This window comes from Stegostoma tigrinum, chromosome 3 (genome assembly GCF_030684315.1).
Source record: "Stegostoma tigrinum isolate sSteTig4 chromosome 3, sSteTig4.hap1, whole genome shotgun sequence".
Classification (NCBI taxonomy): Eukaryota; Metazoa; Chordata; class Chondrichthyes; order Orectolobiformes; family Stegostomatidae; genus Stegostoma; species Stegostoma tigrinum.
Genome location: NC_081356.1, coordinates 17,394,604 through 17,413,980, shown reverse-complemented (window position 1 = coordinate 17,413,980; position 19,377 = coordinate 17,394,604). Strand labels below are relative to the sequence as shown.

The window sequence follows — 19,377 nt, the reverse complement described above, 5'->3', positions numbered from 1 at the left end:
CATGTGGAATGCAGGTGTATAGGGACTGGACGTCCATGGTGAATATGAGGTGTTGGGGGCCAGGGAATTGGAAGTCCTGGAGGAGGTGGAGGGCGTGCGTGGTGTCACGGACGTAGGTGGGGAGTTCCTGGACCAAAGGGGAGAAAAAGGAGTCCAGATAGGTGGATAATAAAATGTGAGGCTGGATGAACACAGCAGGCCAAGCAGCATCTCAGGAGCACAAAAGCTGACGTTTCGGGCCTAGACCCTTCATCAGAGAGCTCCACCAGATAGGTGGAGATGAGTTCGGTGGGGCAGGAGCAGGCTGAGACGATGGGTCGACCAGGGCAGGAGATAGAAACGGGCCGTGTGGGCTTGGGGAACAATGAGGTTGGAGGCTGGAGCTAAAAGTAGTTTCCTTTCCTAGATTTAGTAAAAACACCCCACCCCAACCAATACCACCCTCACACCAAGGTCTCCTCCCACTATAACTCCCTCACTGCTAGCCCTTACTTTCTAATCACAAGTTGTTTTGCACACAGCTTTGCTGCTATAAGGCTCAGAAGTGAAGCACAGGAATGACTCCTTCTGTGATTAAGGGGAGCAGTTCTTCACCATTTCATTTCATTCAACTTATGGGTGCAACATTTCTTTTATTAGTTGCTGCTGTGATTTTTGTGTTTTGAAGACATGCGAAGTTAGATTTCCCCACTTTCCCTATGTATTTTAGCTCTGGTTCTCATGTTTCGAATCCTCCACATCAGCAGCCACTGGACAGTCCAGATTGTGGACCTCATCCTCCACACTGGATTTCTTTGTGTGCATTTTAATCTATCTCTTTCTTGGGTTCTCCCATCCTGCCGTAACAAAGACAGCTGTTGGGTTAAACCAAGTTTGGAATCTATATTGACTTGACGAACTTTTGTCTCTCTGCTCTAAAACTCTGAATAACTTTGGCAAAGTGTCAGGCAATGATTTCAAAAGCAAGCCTGGTAAAGTTGCTAGGTAAAAGCTTATTTTCATTCAACACTTATCTAAAACCTAGAACCTTGGTTTCGCTCTCACCTAACTATCTGTTGCACTTGCATCTTTCCAAGATATTAACAGTAGAGGTGATCAGTCCTTGCAGAGGTGATGATTCTATTAAGGATATCATTCATCACTTTGCAAGGGACTACCATGTGTTATCTGGATTCAGAAAAGACATAACAGTTCAAAACTGACTATCCATGAAGTGCAGCAGGCCATCAGCTCCAGGAGAATTACATTCAACATCAATCAATTACATAATCTCTTAACTAGCATTTCTCACACTCCAGCATTACAAACAGCCGGTGTTCAATGGTGAGTCCAGGAGGGCATGTCAGGAGCAACATCAAGCATGCCTAAAAATCAGGTGTCAACCCGGTGAAGCTGCAAACCAGGATGGCATATGCGCTAAAGTGGCATGTGATTAACAGAACTAAGCAATTGCATAGCTAATGAATCAAAAGAAAGCTCTGCGCTCTTATTGGATCCAGTAATGACAAAGGGTGGATAATTAAACTCGTGATGAAACGAGAGTGCTCCCCAACTATCTTCATCTTCAATGATGCTGGTACCCAATTTGGCAGAACAAAAAACAAGGTTGAAGTATTTTGCAGCTTTCTTTAGCCAGAACCATTGAGTAGATGGTCCAACCTCATAATTTTCCATCCAGTTCCACAACTACAGCAACACTGGCATCTTCCTAATCAAACACCAGCCTCAGTCAAATTTACCCCAGCCACACATTCTTCCCCAAATCAAAAACAAAGAACTGTGGATGCTGGAAATCTGAAACAAGAACAGAAATTGCTGGAGAAACTCAGCAGGTCTGGCAGCGTCCAAGGAGAGAGAACAGAGTTAATGGTACGAGAGATAATGGGTTAATGGTACGATCTGTTCTGAAGAAGGATGACTGGATTTCAGACGTTATTTCCCAAATCACCTTGACTCCGAGGCAGTGCTCTTTCAACAGAGTCAAGATGGTGCAAATTTCAATTCCGCTCCGGAGACTTGAGCATATGGTACTGCAGCCTTGCAGTGTTGTTGGATTACGGTTTTTCAGATACAATGTTAAAGCAAGTTTCAGTGAGAAATCTCCCTGGGCTCCTGGTCAATATATATCATTTGTCCAACCTTGTTAAACAGAATATCTCATCATGAAATAAAACAAAGAATTGTGGGTGCTGAAGATCTGAAACAAAAACAGAAATTGCCAGAGAAATTAAGTAAATCTGCTGACATCTGTGGAGAGGTAGCAGACTTAACATTTCAAGTCTAGTGACCCTTCTTCAGAACTGATTGTAGCTGGGAAAAAGACAGTGTATATGCTAATGACAGAGTGTGTGGAGGTGGAGTAAGCTGATAGGTGGAGACAGAGCCCAGAGAGAGTAAAAGAAAGTTAGGTAGACAAAGGGAATGGTTGACAGTAGTCCAGAGAAGGAGAAAAGCTGATAATGGGGACAGTAGGTTGGTGGGAATATGTTGGCTGCACTGAAAACAGCTCATGTCATGGCAGAGTGTGCGATGTGACAGTGGTTAAAGGACATTTTAAGAAGGTGTTCAGGCAGTAAAATCATTTAATCATTTAAATGTTGACTCCTAGAGGCCACAGGGTCTCCAAGCGGAAAGTGAGGTATTCTTCTTGAGCTTGTGCTGAGCCTGACTGGAGCACTGCAACAGAACAGAGAGCAAATCACGGCAAGTCATCATTGCTGATTGTGGGGCCGAGCTATAGCCGGCATTTTCCTATCTTCCAGTCTCTACATTAGCTCAAAAGAGCTCCATTTCACGTGAAGCCGTTTTGGAACATGCAGAAAAGTACTTTATCCCCCGCTGTTTCAGTTCCTTTCCTCGAGACATCCTGCCAGTCCATTGCTCCTGTTTGAGTTTCAGATGTTATTTGGAGGCTGCCGTGTCCAGTGTTGACTTTGTGAACCTGGACATTTTTGCTGATGGTGCATGTTTTCTATTCCTTCATTAACACGTGGGACAGCTGTTTATTGTTGAATGTCTGCCCGTCAGTTTGCTCTGTGCTCATGTCCTATGTTGTGCAGCCTTTTCAGATATTTCTGCTGAACCTGTTCAGCAATGTTATAATACAGCTCTGCAGCAGGTGGCACTTTACCCCAGGCCTTCTGCTCCATAGTTAGGAACACTACTACCACACCACAAGAACCTCAAACATATTTGGCACGATTTGAGCCTGCCCAAGGAGACCCCAATGCCCTCCTCTTTTAATGACCAGTCCATGGCTATCAACATAGATGCAGTGTCTTTATATTTAGTACTGTTTACTGCCATATTAATTCAGAGTCACAGTCGTTTGTGATTGGGACAGGGTAGTCAATGTTTAAAAAGGGCTTGCTGCAGGAGAGCTCATTCCCTGCCTGTACTGATAAGCTGTCATAAACATAAAGACCTGGGGATGCTGGAAATGTGAAACAAAAAGCAGAGATCACTGGAAGTGTGGAATTTTTGCTGATGACATGATGGAGTGAGGCGGAGGGGGTGGAGCAGAGGACATGAGACGGTGCAAAAAAATAAAGTTAAAGTTGCTATACTCTTCCCAGACTGTTGGCTGCTTTGTCATTACAGGACAATGACTGGTGGTGCTTTAACCTGAGGGTCACCGTGCCTATGGTGAGGGGAGAGGGTGAGAAGGAGAGCCCTTCATGTTCACCCCAGCCAATGTGGGAATTGTACCCATGCTGTTGGCATCACTCTGGGTTGCAAACTAGCTGTCCACCCAACTGAGATAATCGACCCCTAGAGAGAAATATCAAGGATATACTAACAAAGAGATTACTGATGATTAGTCAGGAAAGTGAAAATAGTGAGGTGTGGGTGTTAATGAGAAAAGTAACTGTTTTATGTTGGCTGTGCTGGGGCAGCCCACACAGCACAGGGTCTGATGGATGTGGAGGGAGGGAATTAATAAAGGAGTGGGAGTGAACGGTCACTTTCTGATAATCCATCACTTTGTCCCACTTCTTTGTGCTTTCTCCTTAAATCCTTGATTCTTTTTTACAGATATATCTGTTTTACCTTTTGAAAGTTAACTATCAGATTCAAACAAACGTTAATCCAGTCCAGGAATTAGAATTTGCTTTTTCCCCATAGTGAAAAAGTGAACTTTTTGACACACCCCTAGATAGCAGAAAGTGCAAATGCTGGAGTCAGAGATAACACAGTGCGGAGCTGGAGGAACACAGCAGGCCGTGCAGCATCAAAGGAGCAGGAAAATTGATATTTCGTGTCAGGACTCTTTTCAGTTCTATGCTGAACACCCTGTAGTTTAATAGAGCTGATTGTTCTGATTCATTAGGTCGGGAGAAACTTCCTGCTGTGACCATAGCAGTGTGTTGTTCAAATAATCAGTGTGCGGACCAAGGGGGCATCGATTCAAGTCCCACCTGTCTAGAGGAATGTAATGATATCACTGAAAAGGTTTATGATAGACTTATCTCTAACCACCACTCTGAGCCATTCCCAGTGATCACCATGCAGTTCAGATATCTGTTTTCAGTATTTCTCTTTCTCCAGAGGGTTATTGGTGAGAATGTGTTGATCTGGCCTGCAGAAGGCAGCCACTGGATTAATTTAAAACCGGTCATTGAGGAGCTGATAGAGAGGGGTCACAATGTTACTGTGGTTGTATACTCTTCTGCACTTTTCATAAAACATTCGTATCCTTCAGTCGTGAAATTTGAAGTGTTTGAAGTGTCATTTGCCCCAGAATCATATCAAGATTTTCTGAAAGAAGGAACAGCATTCTTCATGTATGAGAAACCGTCTTTATCTTCCTGGGCTGCCTACAGAAGATTCTCGGCAATCATAGCAAATGGAACAAAACTGGCCAAGCAAATCTGTGATGGGATATTACAAAACCACAAACTGCAGCAGAAACTGCAGGAAGCAAAGTTTAAAGTTCTGCTGGCTGACCCTCTGCATTTTTGTGGTGATCTTTTGGCTATGAAGCTAGGAATTCCTTTTATCTTCACTTTGAGGTATTCTCCAGGAATCACAGTAGAAAGACTCTGTGGACAAGTCCCAGCTCCTCCTTCTTATGTACCTGCGACCCTGTCAGAGCTGTCAGATAAGATGACCTTCACTGAGCGAGTTCACAATGTCCTTTATTTTCTCATGTATGATTGGATGTGCGATCAGATGTGGGCTGAATGGGACTCGTATTACAGCGAAGAGTTAGGTAAGTTTGAAGGTGGATTTGCTCCTGTTAATGTGTTAATAAATTTGTTGAAATCTTCAACAAGCTTATTATGGACCCACAAGGGGAATTTTCTATGGAGGCAAAGCACAAGATCGAGGTACTATAAGAATACTTTGCATCTGTTCATACCAATGAAGAACATAATTGCAAACTCAGCGTGAAAGAGGAGGTAGCCTAGTTACTGCATGGGTTAAAAATGGATCAACAATATTGGAAATAAAAGAAGCAAATTGTTTTTTAGCTTAATAAATCAAACTGAGATATCAAGACTCTAAGGCCATGAATGAAATAATCATGGAAATTGCAGAAGAATTTCCCTTAGTGGTCCATTCTTCTGAGATTCAAGTTCCTAGAGAATTGCAAATGTTATTCAAAATGTGTAAAGATACACCCATAAATTTAATTCAGTCATCTTAACCATTTTGTTGAGAATGATTTTTAAAAAGCTGCTTCAGGACAGAATCAATAATCACTTGTACAAGTGTGGATTATTGAAAGAAAATCATGTAATATTAACTTTTCTGGTGAGTTAACAGAGAACGTTAGTAGGGTTATTATGTTGAAAAGATGTATACGGACATCCAAAACACATTTGATAAAGTGCCATATAACATTTGTAAGCAAAATTTAAACCCTTGAAATAAAAAGGATAGTGGCAGGATGGATATGAAATTGCCTGAGTGACAGGAAACAAGGAGTAATAGTGAATGTGTGAGTGATAATGGGAACTGCAGATGCTGGAGAATCCAAGACAACAAAGTGTGGAGCTGGATGAACACAGCAGGCCAGGCAGCAGCTCAGGAGCACAAAAGCTGACGTTTCGGGCCTAGACCCCTCCTGTCAGCTTTTGTGCTCCTGAGATGCTGCTTGGCTTGCCGTGTTCATCCGGCTCCACACTTTGTTATCTGTAATAGTGAATGTGTTTTTTTTTGTTCTGGAGTAACATAAAATATTTAAGTATTGTGAACAATGAGGAAAGTATTAATTGACCTTAAGAGGATGTAGGCTGGAAGAGTGGGTGAACATGAGACAGATAAAATTTAATCAAAGAAAATATCAAGAAATACTTTGTTGAGAAGAATTGGGAGAGATGGTGTAAAATAAAGAATTAAATTCCATATGGGATGCAATAAAAGATAGACTTAGGAATACCTGTGCAAAAGTCATCAAAAGTGGCAGGACTGATGGAGAAAATATAATAAAAGAAAACAAGATCTTTGACTTTCTAGATAGACACATAAAGTAGGAAAGCAAGGAGGTTATGATGAACCTTTATTAAACACTGGTTTGACCGCACCTGGACTACTGCATCCAATTTTGTGTTCTGAACTTTCGAAAGAATGTGAAAGCATGGAAGAGGGTGCAGTAAACATTCCTGAGAATGGTTTCAGGGTTAGCTAACTTCAGTTAGTTGAATAGACTGCAGAGCAGGTTTTGCTACTCATGAAAAAGATGGTTCAAAGGGTGTTTGATAGAGGTGTTCAAAAACCTGACTGGATGAAAAGAGCTTGTTTGCATTGATAGGCAGTCAAGAACATCAGGGCACACCAACGGCAATAAAAGCTTAAAAGGAGCTGAGCAAAATTTTTTGCCAGAGACATGAGGTTAGGGTCTGGATTGTACTAAACAGGACTAGCTAAGTTGCTATTACATGGACTAGGTGCCCAGGATAGAAATGAAAGGCCTGGTGTTGCTCCAGGACCAGGACCCATTGCCTCCGAGTCAAGCAAGGCATCTCATCCATAAGCAGAGGTGCTGGCTCCACCTGTAGAAGACAGTGGCCCAACCCCACCTGTGGCCCTGCCCCCTGCCTGAACACAGCAGCCCTGCACCTCAAACTGAGCACACTGGCTCCCTAGAGCTGCTGGCCTGGAATATTACCCTTGATATACCCTCCTGTCTTGGGCCCTAGCCTAGACATAAAGGGTTAAATGGCTTTCTTCAGACCAGTTTGCATTATATGATTTTATTCCATTCAGTTCAAATTGGGTTAGAAGCCAAAATGCATTCAGAACTGACCACTCAAGATTTTATCTTTCTGTGCACTCACCAGTAAAAATGTGTCTACATTGTCAATATGAGCATCTAATAGATGTGTGTCCAAGATGGAGGAAAATTCCCAGAGTCCTTTGCAACAACATATTCATTGATTTAGTCCAAACTTTTCTCCAAAGTTGTTCATTTCCTTCCCAGATGCATGTAGTTGGGTGTCAAGGAGACATTTGAAGGCATTTTTTACAAAAAGTGTAACTGAATTGTTGGTTACTTCTGTTGAGGTAAATGATTTTTTTTTGTTTCTATTCTGATCAGTTGCTATGTAATTAAAATGGTTTCTAACCTAATCATTATGGTTTACCGCGATAATGTTTTATGATGGTTGTTGAATTGTTTTACCCTGTGTTAAATGTCAGCAATGGCTCAGTGTACACACACTTGTCTCTATGCTGGGTTCAACTCCCACTCCTGAGATCTGAGCACACAATCCAGGACAGCGTTAATGGAGTACTCGGGGTGCCGCGCTGCTGAATGTTCTGCTTTTGAGTAAGACTTCAAAGGGTATCTTGTGTGAACACAGTTATTTTACAGCACAATTTGAAGAGTGGGGACAATTCTGTATCTTCACCAACATTTATCTCCCAACCAAAATCTAGACCAGATGATCTGGTCAGTTATTTCATGATATTAGTGGGGAAAGCTTGCTGCCAGGTTTTATAGTGTGAGCTCCACAAAATCTGACAATGTTACACAGCCTTGGATGGAGAAAGAAGAGTCGAGATCCCGATAGAGTCAAATCTGTCGTTCTTGGTTTCTGATTATCTTAGTGATTGTGTCTGACAAGCCATCATAACCTGTATCTGCAGCTACCGTATATTAAACTGCATTCCATTGTTAAGGCTTGCTAGTGGTTCATCTTTTTTAACCAATGTTCACCAAACATGCCCTTAGACACATTGTGGAAAGGAGGATTGGGCCTTCCGAGGTTGGTGGACACCATAGAGACTGGGGTGTATCAACCCCCGGATAATGTTATCTTGATTTGATTTTGTTATGCTTCTGCTTTATTTCCATAAGTTTCCATAAACTGTTTGAATTTGGTTCCATTACACACCACCAGGCACTGTTTAACCCATAAGATCATTTCAGATTGATTGGAAAGGAAGATTGGTGGTAGTACTTTACCTTGGACATTAACTGGTAGTGGCCACTTCTTCCGTTCATGGTAGTCAGTGGTCAAATTGTGTTTAAACATCATAAGGTACCAACAGTGGAAAATATCCATTCGATCCAGGTCAAAGATTCTCAGGTGAAAAGTTAGTTCACCACTTTCAAGCTATGTCTGCATTAAGAAGACTGCAAGGGTTCAAGCAGACAAGGAGTCAGCAGAACTTGTGGAAGTAATGGCTGGGCAAAAGTAGCAAACTGGGCTGAAACCTTCATCTCCGAGGTACAGGAATGACAATGTGGGCCAGCAATAGAGCAAAACAATTAGCCACACTTAGCAGTGACAGCGTCCCTGAAGATAAAGAATCTGTAGAGGCACTCCTAGAGCAAGGTTCAGCCAAGATAATGTGACTGAAGTTTCAAAATACTGTGGGATAGGTGAAAAACCAGGTGGAAAGGATAGAAGTAAAAAAACAGAACACTGTTCATTTAACAGGGAACATCACTGCTGTTGCAAGCAGAAACCATGAGGCTACAGTAGTGAAGTGAAGGGCTGTTAAATTATTTGATATCAAGACAGCAGCATTGAGGACCCCATTGAGCAGATTAAAGTGGCAAAAGTTCAATTAAAAAAAGCTTAGCAAAATGGATATAGACAGAATAAAATGGAACTGTTTCTAGACTGTAGATAGATGAAGAGATGCATAATTTAAATCAGAGGTAGTAGGAACTGCAGATGCTGGAGAATCCGAGATAACAAGGTGTCGAGCTGGATGAATGCAGCAGGCCAAGCAGCATCTTAGGAGCAGGAAGGCTGACGTTTCGGGCCTAGACCCTTTAAACTGTACTTTTATTGGGATGATTTATTGTGGTTGTGATCATTGAGGTTCGTGTCAAAAATTAGGGAGGGATGTCCATTGTGTATTAGGCTGTGAAAGGAAGGGAAGTGTCCATTTTGTTTTCAAAATGAGAAATCTCTACCTTGGCTGCAGAAGAACAGAAACCTTAATTTTGCCCACATGAGGTAGGAAGCCACCATTGTGATTTCAAAGGTAAGTTGGAGAAATCTCCAGTAGACATTCAGCATTGCTATTTAACAGAATGGAAAGCATTAGAAGAAGTAAAAATATTAGAGCATTGCTATAATACAGAATCTGAAGGCTTTTTAGAAGTAGATAATTGTCCTGCGAAAATAGAGGTTAAAGGTTGTCAGAGAAGGTCATAAAGATAGGATTGTTCTAGTGCTGAATTATTAAATCAGCTAGGCAGAAGATTAAATGGCACAGTTATACTAAAAATTTAAAAGCTGGTAGATTACAAACAGCATTGAGATACAGCAGTTTTAAAACCACTTGAAAGGATGTACAATACCTAATGATGTTTAAAAAAAGAAAGTGGCAGGAGAAATGGTACTGTCGCAAGATTTAATGTCAGGGATGGAACAAAGATAAAACAGGATTGGAGAAAGCAGTTCTTTAAAAAATGGAGATAATAAAGTGTGGAGCTGGATGAACACAGCAGGCCAAGCAGCATCTCAGGAGCACATGCCTTGACCTAAACATGCTTGAGGAAGCAAAAGGAGTTCAACTAGTCAGCATGAATAAGTTGTCCAGGAACAAACCATTGCTGACTAACTCGTCAAGGGACAATCAGTAAAAGATTTCACTGGGCTTCCTAAACTCATCGCAGAACCCACAAAGAAGAAAGGTATTGGCAATAGATCCGATCTTAAGCGTAAGAGAATTGTTTCATACTGTCAACAGGGAGGAAGCTGTGATTAAAGGACTAGTACAGCTAAGTTTGCCAGAACTATTGAGAAGTAATTGAGAACAAGAGTGAGCAATGCAACTCACTTGATCTCGTTGAGGAATCTTTAACTGAAGTTGTTCAGGTAGCAAAACAATCTGGTGTAGAAATTGGCATAGCAGATTTAACTTTGTTGCCAGATAAAGACTTGGCTGTAGCACAAGGACAACTTGTTAGTCCTTTAGTTTTCATAGAATCTGGACAGTGCTTAAGGAAGCTATTTGGCCCATACAGTCCATACCAACCCTCCAAAAAGCACTGTTACCCACCATGGTACCCCGAGAAGAAGTATATAGTATTGGTTGAAGTGCATTTGGCACAGTGGTAGTGACCCTACTCTGGGTCGAAAGGTTTGGGTTCAAGTGTCACCTGCCTTGGAGGTGTGTCAAAACATGACTGAAGAAGTTGATTAAAATAATTGTGGTGTTGGTAGAGGAAGCAAGGTCATTGTGTTAACAATTCGGATGCCCAAGCTATTGCTGTGGGGATGAGAATTTAAATCCCACCACAGTAACTATTGCATCTTCACTTAAACGAATAAAGATCTGGAACTGTCCTTCATTCGAGGAAGTGGAGTGGTAGCATCCCTACGTTTGAGCCAGGTGGGCTGGGTTCAAGTTCCACCTGCTGCAGAGTTGTGCACAGGTTTATTTCAATATCTAGAGTATAGGTAGGTGGCCTTTTTTTGTTTCAAAAATATACTTTATTCATAAAACATCTCTGTCTATATGCGTTGTCACAAATGCAGTTATGTTTCAGTATAGCTGCATAGCAAGTAAACAAACTCTATCCAAAAGACCAAAGACCTTGCTTATATACACAATACATCATTTACATATATTTGAGGCACTGCTAGAAGGGTCTGATAACTGAACAGACCTCCATTTAACCTTCAGCAGGAAGACTTCAGACAGTGGTCTTTCCTCACCGTCCCAAGCTTTAGTGCATTCCTCAGCACGTAGTCCTGGACCTTGGAATGTGCCAGTCTGCGACACTCGGTTGAGGTCAACTCCTTGTTCTGAAAGACCAGCAAGTTTCAGGCAGACCAATGAGCGTCTTTCACCAAGTTGATGGTCCTCCAGACGCAGTTGGTGTTTGTCTCAGTGTGCGTCCCAGGGAACAGACCATGGAGCACAATAAATCAAATCAATCAATCAATTGATCATAGAGTCCCATGGCATGGAGCTGCTCGGAACAAACCTTTCTCCAGACTTCCTTTGCAAAGGCACAGTCCAGCAAGAGAGGTGTGACAGTCTGAACTGCCCGCAGCTGTATACGTGAAGCGTTGCACAGGTAATATCTTTCTCACCACAATCCAAGCAATGTCTTGGTGCTTTCTTGTAACGTTCTGGCGATGAGGCATTCTGCCAAATGACTTTGACAGAATGCTCAGGGACCCACCCTCTCTTTATTTCCTTAGAGTCGTGAGTATGCTACATGCTGATCATTTCTTGACAGATGTTTTTCTCTCCAAATTTCTCTGTGAAGAACAGGTGATGTGGAACAGTCCAACTACTTGCAGCATTCTGCGACAATGAGGCAAATCCCATCCCTCCCAAAACCTGGGACAGGCAGAACCTCAGTATGGAGTGACACTTGGTGTTTGCACACTGACAGTCTGGGCATAGGTCAGACCTGCACCATGTACAATAACAGAGAGAGTGCCTCACACCTGATGGTCAGGTTTTTACCCGCAATGGAGAGGAAGTGGTGCTTCCAAAAGACCAGTTTCTGCTCCGCTTTGCTGATGCGCTCCTCTCAAGAATTTATGCACACCCCAGCCCTTCCGAACTGTATGCCCAGCACCTTCAGGAAATCTGTCCTGACAGTGAAGCAATAAAGGATCGGTCACCCCAGTTCCCAAAAAAAATTACTCCACTCTTGTCTCAATTTATCTTGGCTCCCAAGGCTAGTTTGAATCATACGTGGATGCTTGTGAGTGTGTGCACGGACAGCGGATCTGAGCAGAAAATGGCACTGCCATCCATGTACAGGGAAGCTTTGACCTGCAGGTACTCGCTGCCTGGAATAGTTCCCTTTCTTAGGCTCACATCCTTCCTGAAGAATGTAGCAAAGGGCTCTGTACAACACATGCAAGGCAGGAGAGAGTGGGCAGCCCTGCCTGACTCTGGATCTGATCGAGAAGCTTTCTGATTCCCACCCTTTGATTGCCCTACACCAACATCATTTATGTAGTCTCAGTAGGATCCAATTGCAGATTCCCTCCCCAAAGCCCGTTTGAGAGCACTTCCAACATGTACATGTGTGATGTCCTGTCGAAGGTTGTCTCCTGGTCCAGGCTGATGAGACAGGCATCCACCCCACTGTCCTTCCCGTAGGTGATTGTATCCTTGAGGGGCGCAAGGCTTTCCGAGATCATCCTGCCCTGTACAGCACAGGTTTGGTTGGGGTGAATCTCTGATCCCACAGCAGACCTGACCCAGTTGGCAATGATGTTCTAAGTACTCAAGGGCCTTTGTCAGCTTATCCAGATGTAGCGGCTGGTCCAGCTCCTCCCACGTGCTCTTGACTAAGAACGTCATGATAGAGGACAGAAAAGACTGGGATGCTGTGCTGTGTGTGGACTTCATGTCATATCGACTGGCATAAAAGGATTTTCCGATCCTCAGCGTGTCTGATATATATTTTTATATATATATATATATATATATATATATATATATGTATATATAATACACATACATACACACTGTTGCCGTACCTTGCCTGTCTTGTTAACTACTCCATTGTTGTTTCTGATGCTGTATTGACATTTGGTGAATGGAACGTCCCCTAGGCCTATGAGTTCTATTTATCTGGATCTTGAGCAAACTTTGACATTGGCTGCGGCACAGTGTAATGAAGTAGAAAAGCTGCCAGTTTCAGCATTTCTTATTGTGTATGGAATTCCAGAACTCATCTGACAATGATTAATGTAAAGTTTGCTGGTTTAATTTGTAAAATTCTATTACTTTCCCTCTATGAAAAAATCTTTGGGATGGCACAGTGGCTCAGTGGTTAGCACTGCTGCCTTACAGCCCAGGGACCCAGGTTTGATTCCAACTTCAGGCAACTGTCTGTGCAGAGTTTGTACATTCTCCCTGTATCTGTGTGAATTTCCCCCAGGTGCTGTGGTTCCTTCCCACAGACCAAAGATGTGCAGGGTAGGTGGATTGATTATACTAAATTATAGTGTTCAGGGATGTTTAGATTAGGTGGGTTATATGTGGATGGGTCTGGGTGGGATGCTCTGAGGGTCGGTGTGCACTTGTTGGGCCGAAGGGCCTGTTTCCACACTGTAGGGATTCTACGATCTATAATCAGACTGAGATGACATTACCGAGCCATCCTCTTCCTTCAGACTGCTGAGCACAAAGCTCTCTTTATGCACCTTCTGGAAGCAGAAACACAAGTACGTCTCATCCTGCTCCACGTTGTGGATCCAGGATCGGAAGATTATCTTGGAGTTCTCTGAGGCAAAGAGTGAGGCTGGCAAGCTCTTCACCTCCTGGAGGTTCTCTGTGACATTGACCCCCATTGTCTGCAGCTGGAGTAGTTTCTGCATGGTTCTCTGGAGTTTGGAAAGCTTTCACTGTCTGTCTCTCACCTTCTGAACACCTTTGAGTATAGATAATGGGCGTCCCGTTACACAGCAGTTATTACATCTGTGCCAAAAAGCCAGGGTTCAAGTCCTACCCCTGTGCTGGAGGCATGTCATTCCATGTTCACATATGTTGTTGAAAAATAATTATAGTATTGACAGTAGAACCCTACCACAATTATTACTTGTGATAGAACAGATTTCCTACATTTGAGCTGTAGGCAAAAGCTACTTGATTGGTTCTGGAGTGCCTGAGGTCAAGGAATTTGCATATGAATAATGTAAATTTTGACTTTCCATATTCGCAGTCTTCCTGATTTTCCCCAGGTTTGTGTTTAATTAATAGTCTTTCATATGGAACCTTCTAAGCTTGTTGTGAAAGGCATTAGATTAGATTCCCTACAGTGTGGAAACACGCCCTTCGGCCCAACAAGTCCACACCGCCACTTGAAGTATTCTACCCAGACCCATCCCCCTATAACCGACACACCCCTGAACACTATGGGCAATTTAGCATGGCCAATCTACCTAGCCTGCACATCTTTGGACTGTAGGAGGAAACTGGAGCAAACTCCATACCGACAGTCACCCGAGGCTGGAATCGAACCTGGGTCCCTGGCGCTGTGAGGCTGCAGTGCTAACCGCTGAGCCACTGTGCTGCCCTAAATATAAGTACAAACTTTCTTTCTTTACATATTTCTAAGCCTGTGTTCTTCCTATTCCATTGCCCAGTAGAAATTCACACCAGAGATCAGGCTTTAAAGGACTCAGTTCCACTTCATGGTATGAAATGAACAGTTATGTTCTGGATCCAATCTCAGCATTGCTGATCCAGTCCTGGACTTTGATTTTGCTATCACTTTGTCATGCAGAGTTTGTCTCAAATCTGCTTGACGTCGCACGGATATACGGCTCTGGCTCGCAATAAAGGAAGCGAAACGGTTCTTGTGTGATCTGAGAAGTGCGTGCTGTTGGATGACTTCGCACCATTCTAAATGGGCACCGTGCAACTCACTTGCCTGCTTGCGATGTTACTTTCTCTCCGGTGGGTTACCGGTGAGAATGTGGTGATCTGGCCTACAGAAGGCAGTCACTGGATCAATTTAAAACATGTTATGAAGGAGCTGATTGAGAGGGGTCACAATGTGACTGTGCTTGTACATACATCTACAGTTTACATCAACTATTCTGAGCCCTCACCCATAACATTTGAAGTATTTGAAGTACCGTTTACCCGTGACAGCTACAAAGATTTTTTTAATAGCATACTGCATTTCTGGATTTATGAGCAGAACTTTTGTTCCTACGGGGACCTATACAGAAGACTTAGAGAAATAGTTGCAGCTGGAACAGAATTTAACAGACAGACTTGTGATGGTGTAATAAAGAACCGCAAACTGCTGCAAAAGCTGAAGGCTGCAAAGTTCAAAGTTCTGCTGTCTGACCCTATAAGTCCTTGTGGTGATCTTCTGGCTATGAAATTGGGAATTCCGTTCATCTTCACTCTAAGATTCTCCCTCGGATCTTCAATGGAGAGGTATTGTGGACAACTGCCAGCTCCTCCTTCCTATGTACCAGTTGTTATGTCAGGATTTTCTGATAAGATGACTTTTACTGAGAGACTTAAAAATATTCTGTATATGCATTTATGCTCCGTGGTAAACGACTGGATCTGGCATGGCTGGGACGTGTATTATAGTGAAGTTTTAGGTAAGTTTGAATATTTCCTTTTATGAGAGCAAAAAGTATTTAAATTTTAGTTCATTCTATGAAGTGTGTGTGTGTACCCTCTGTCAACGTTGAAGGACCTTATGAAGCAGAGTATTTAGAGAGGATTGGAGCAATAAACTAAGCACTGGAGGAACATCCAAGCCCATCCAATTGCAATCAGTGATAATGGGAACTGCAGATGCTGGACAATCCAAGATAACGAAGTGTGAAGCTGGATGAACACAGCAGGCCAAGCAGCATCTCAGGAGCACAAAAACTTTTGAAGCTTCTCAATCAGATCCAGAGTCAGGCAGGGCTGCCCACTCTCTCCTGCCTTGCCTGTGTTGTGCAGAGCCCTTTGCTACATTCTTCAGGAAGGATGTGAGCCTATGAAAAATCTTTTGTGCTCCTGAGATGCTGCTTGGCCTGCTGTGTTCATCCAGCTTCACACTTTGTTATCCCATTCAATTGCAACTACCTTTCACAGTCTTAAGAAGTTCCAAAGTACTTTAGAGCCACTGAAATCACTTGTTATGTAGCAGAGTGCTGCAGCTGATAAAAATTCAACTTATGTCTCAGCTAAAGCTTAAAGTTCTGGCCAGGGGCACCTCAACATCCAGTTACAATGGGGAAGAAATGCTGCAGCTTCTTGGACAGTATTAATGGTCAAATTTCGCTACTTTCAACTTCAAAAATGAGTGACTGGCATTTACAAATCAGCATCAGGTTTTGTTTAGTATTGATGGCAGAAACCAATCAGGATTCTTACTTCAAAGGGTATGCAGTGACATTGTAGGATAGAATGAATTCCCTGCAGTGTGGAAACAGGCCCTTCAGACCAACAAATCCACACTGCCCCTTGCAGCATCCCACCCAGACCCATCCCTCTATAACCCTCACACCCCTGAACACTACGGGCAATTCAGCATGGCTGATCCATCTAGCCTGCACATCTTTGGACTGTGGAAGGAAACTGGAGCACCTGGAGGAAACCCACGCAGACACCGGGAGAATGTGCAAACTCCGCACAGATAGTTACCCAAGGCTGGAAGCGAACCCGGGTCGCTGGCACTGTGAGGCTGAGGTGCTAACCACTAAGCCACTGTGCCACCCCTAGTTCTAAATGTGCCAAACGACTACGTACTGGTACTCTACACTGTCAGCATTTCAGTTTCAAACTCATGTAAACCATGATGCCACTGCAGCTCAGTTACACAGGCCTGATTGGCCACCAACCTCCCTTCCTCCTCTCCCGTAACCTCTCTACCACCTTTTTTTTTTACTGAGTATATTCATTCTGTGACCTCTGGTTGCCAACAATCCTGCCAGTTGGAACAGTTTCTTCCCATTTATTATATCAATCATTCAGTATTTTGAGCATTTCTGTTGAATTTCCTGTTGATCTTCATCACCTGAAGGAGAAAATTTTCAACTTATAGCTTAATTTGGGTTTGGACTAAAGACTTCAATAATTCTGAATTGTTTTCTGACATTCTTTTACAACTTGAGGAAATTCAGATAGGTGATGAGCCTGTTTATTATTTGTCTCTTTCTTCTGGATCCAGTTGCTGAGTAATCAATCATGCTATTATAAATTTTTCTGGAATTTGGATAAATAATACCAAAGTTTTTTTTTAAGAATGCATGTAATAGAAGTCGTTTTGTCTGAGGATTTTACCTAAGTGACTTAAATGATTAATCAAAAACATGGCATGGAAGAATTTCTGACTTGTAATATCAGTGCTTAATGCAATATGCAAGAATAATTTTCTTTGTTATTCAGATAGGAGAAGTCTAGAGCACTTGCAAACAAATTTGTCCATGTGATTTGTTGTTTGCAAATATAAGGATTTATGTTGAATGAATGCTGAAGATCCTACCTTTCACACACTCCATCATAATTCCATTTGGGAGGCTTCGGTTAGGATTTATGCAAGGAACAAGACAATGACAGACTAAGTTATTTTCTCCTTTACACGCCCAGTCTGCACACAGTCATGTTAATATTAAGCAAATCCAAATACACTTCAGGGGCATTGTGTTTCAGATTTGTGTAGTGGGTTGCAGAGTTGTATTTCTACTGTGCATGGAGGAGTCCATGTGTCTTGTGATTGCTCACACTTTTTATTATTTGTAATTGTATGGAAGCAACACTGTAAGGTGGAAGGGTGGTGGAGTCTTAGATAACAAGGTGTAGAGCTGGATGAACACAGCAGGCCAAGCAGCATCAGACGAGCAGGAAAGCTGACGTGTTAGGCCTAGACACTTCTTCAGAAATGGGGGAGGGGAAAAGGTTTCTGAAATAAGTAGGGAGATGGGGGAGGTGGAGAGAATATAGGTGGAGAGGAGACAGAGAGGTCACAGAGGAAGGGGTGGAGCCAGTAAAGGTGAGTGTAGGTGGGGAGTTAGGGAGGAGATAGGTCAGTCCAGGGAGGATGGTCAGGTCAAGGGGGCGAGATGAGGCTAGTAGGTAGCAGATCGGAGTGGGGCTTGAGGTGGGAGGAGGGGATAGGTGGGAGGAAGGACAGGTTAGGGAGGCGGGAACATGCTGGGCTGGTTTTGGGATGTGGTCAGCAGGGGGAGGGGCAGTGTGTGCAGATTTTGAAGCTTGTAAGGTCCACATTGATACCACTGGGCTGCAGGGTTCTATGTTCTATGATAATGAGGACTGCCATATTACAGAGTGTTTTGTTATGTCCTGATCTTTGTAAAATCTTACAATCAGGTGTAATGAAGCAAATGAAGAAGTATAGCAGCGCAGCACTGGTAAATGATCAGGAAGTAGAATAACGGGAAATGGTTGTTGCTTAAGTTGAGAAGTTTTTGAAATGGATCTTTGCTGTGCCATATATAGCAGCTGGTGAAATTTAAAATGAGCTCTTGGGGTGCAGAGGTAGAGTCCTTATTCCAGACCATGAGACTGGATTCAAGTCCCACCTGCTCCGGGTGTATTGTATGTAATAACACCTCTGAACAGGTTGATTCGAAAAATACGTTAAATAAAAACAAAACTTACTTCATTACTGAAGTTCCACATTCCTGGAGCCATCCCTGGATTCTTTTCTGTACTCATTTCAATGTCCTCACATTTTTGCTGAAGAGCACGCCTCCAAAAGCAACTGTAGTTGAGAAGAGAGAGTTTTAAAGTTATGCGGAGTTTTGAAATATAAAGGCATATTTTTACTTCTTTGGATGATGAGTTATGAGACTGATGAAGAGCAAGCAATTGAAAATAATCACAGTGAATAAAGTGAATGTTTTGAACCAGGAATGCTTTGTTACAGAATATAGTCAAGGCAGATAAGATTGTAACATGCATTTATAGAAAAATTGCTAATTATTTGGAGTAGGGAATGAGTGAAGACTAAGAGGAAATAGATCAGATTGGTTAACAGCAGTATGTTTCACTTTTTAAAAAAATTATGGTGGTGGGTGCAAAACCCGTGGGGTATCTCCTATGACCACAAACGGGAAAGCCCATCGGATTATGGGTCTGTCAGGCACCTACATGATCACCCACTGGGACCTTCCTGAGGCCACAATGTCCCACCTTCCTGGAAGCTGCTGGCTAAAAGATTGGCAGCCACTCTGATCCACGGTGCTGGTGGCACAGGAATGTCTTGCAGCAGCTGGCCTGGTTCCTAAGTATTGGGAGGATCATTGGTGGGTACCCCTGGTGGGTAGAGTGGGGTCAAAAGCAAGGGCACAGGTATGGCTGTTACAGGCCACCACCCTGCCCCGATATCTGTGCGCTGATCATCCCCATATTTGGGCAGATCGAAACTAACAACACCCTCCAACCCAGCAGGCTGGCTGCTCTGTCAGGAAGGTTACTTGTGTTAGAGAGACAGTAGGAACTGCAGAT

The 19,377-nt window shown here is 42.9% G+C and overlaps 1 protein-coding gene across 8 annotated transcripts in view; it reads left to right on the top strand.

The window, feature by feature from the left end:
* Nucleotides 1-19,377, top strand: part of LOC125449840 (UDP-glucuronosyltransferase 2A1-like) — an 82,064-nt gene that overhangs the window by 41,149 nt on the left and 21,538 nt on the right. The window contains exons 2-3 of one of the 8 annotated variants that reach the window (XM_059643611.1): nucleotides 2,045-2,059; nucleotides 15,127-15,512. The exons of 3 other annotated variants lie outside the window; for them this stretch is intronic. In XM_059643611.1, the coding sequence (XP_059499594.1) occupies nucleotides 2,045-2,059; nucleotides 15,127-15,512 (401 nt within the window). Of the gene's footprint in view, nucleotides 1-1,980; nucleotides 1,989-2,044; nucleotides 2,060-4,185; nucleotides 5,213-14,885; nucleotides 15,513-19,377 lie in introns of those variants that run through there. 4 more of the 8 variants (XM_059643606.1, XM_048525812.2, XM_059643615.1 and 1 more) reach the window with 4 other exon arrangements.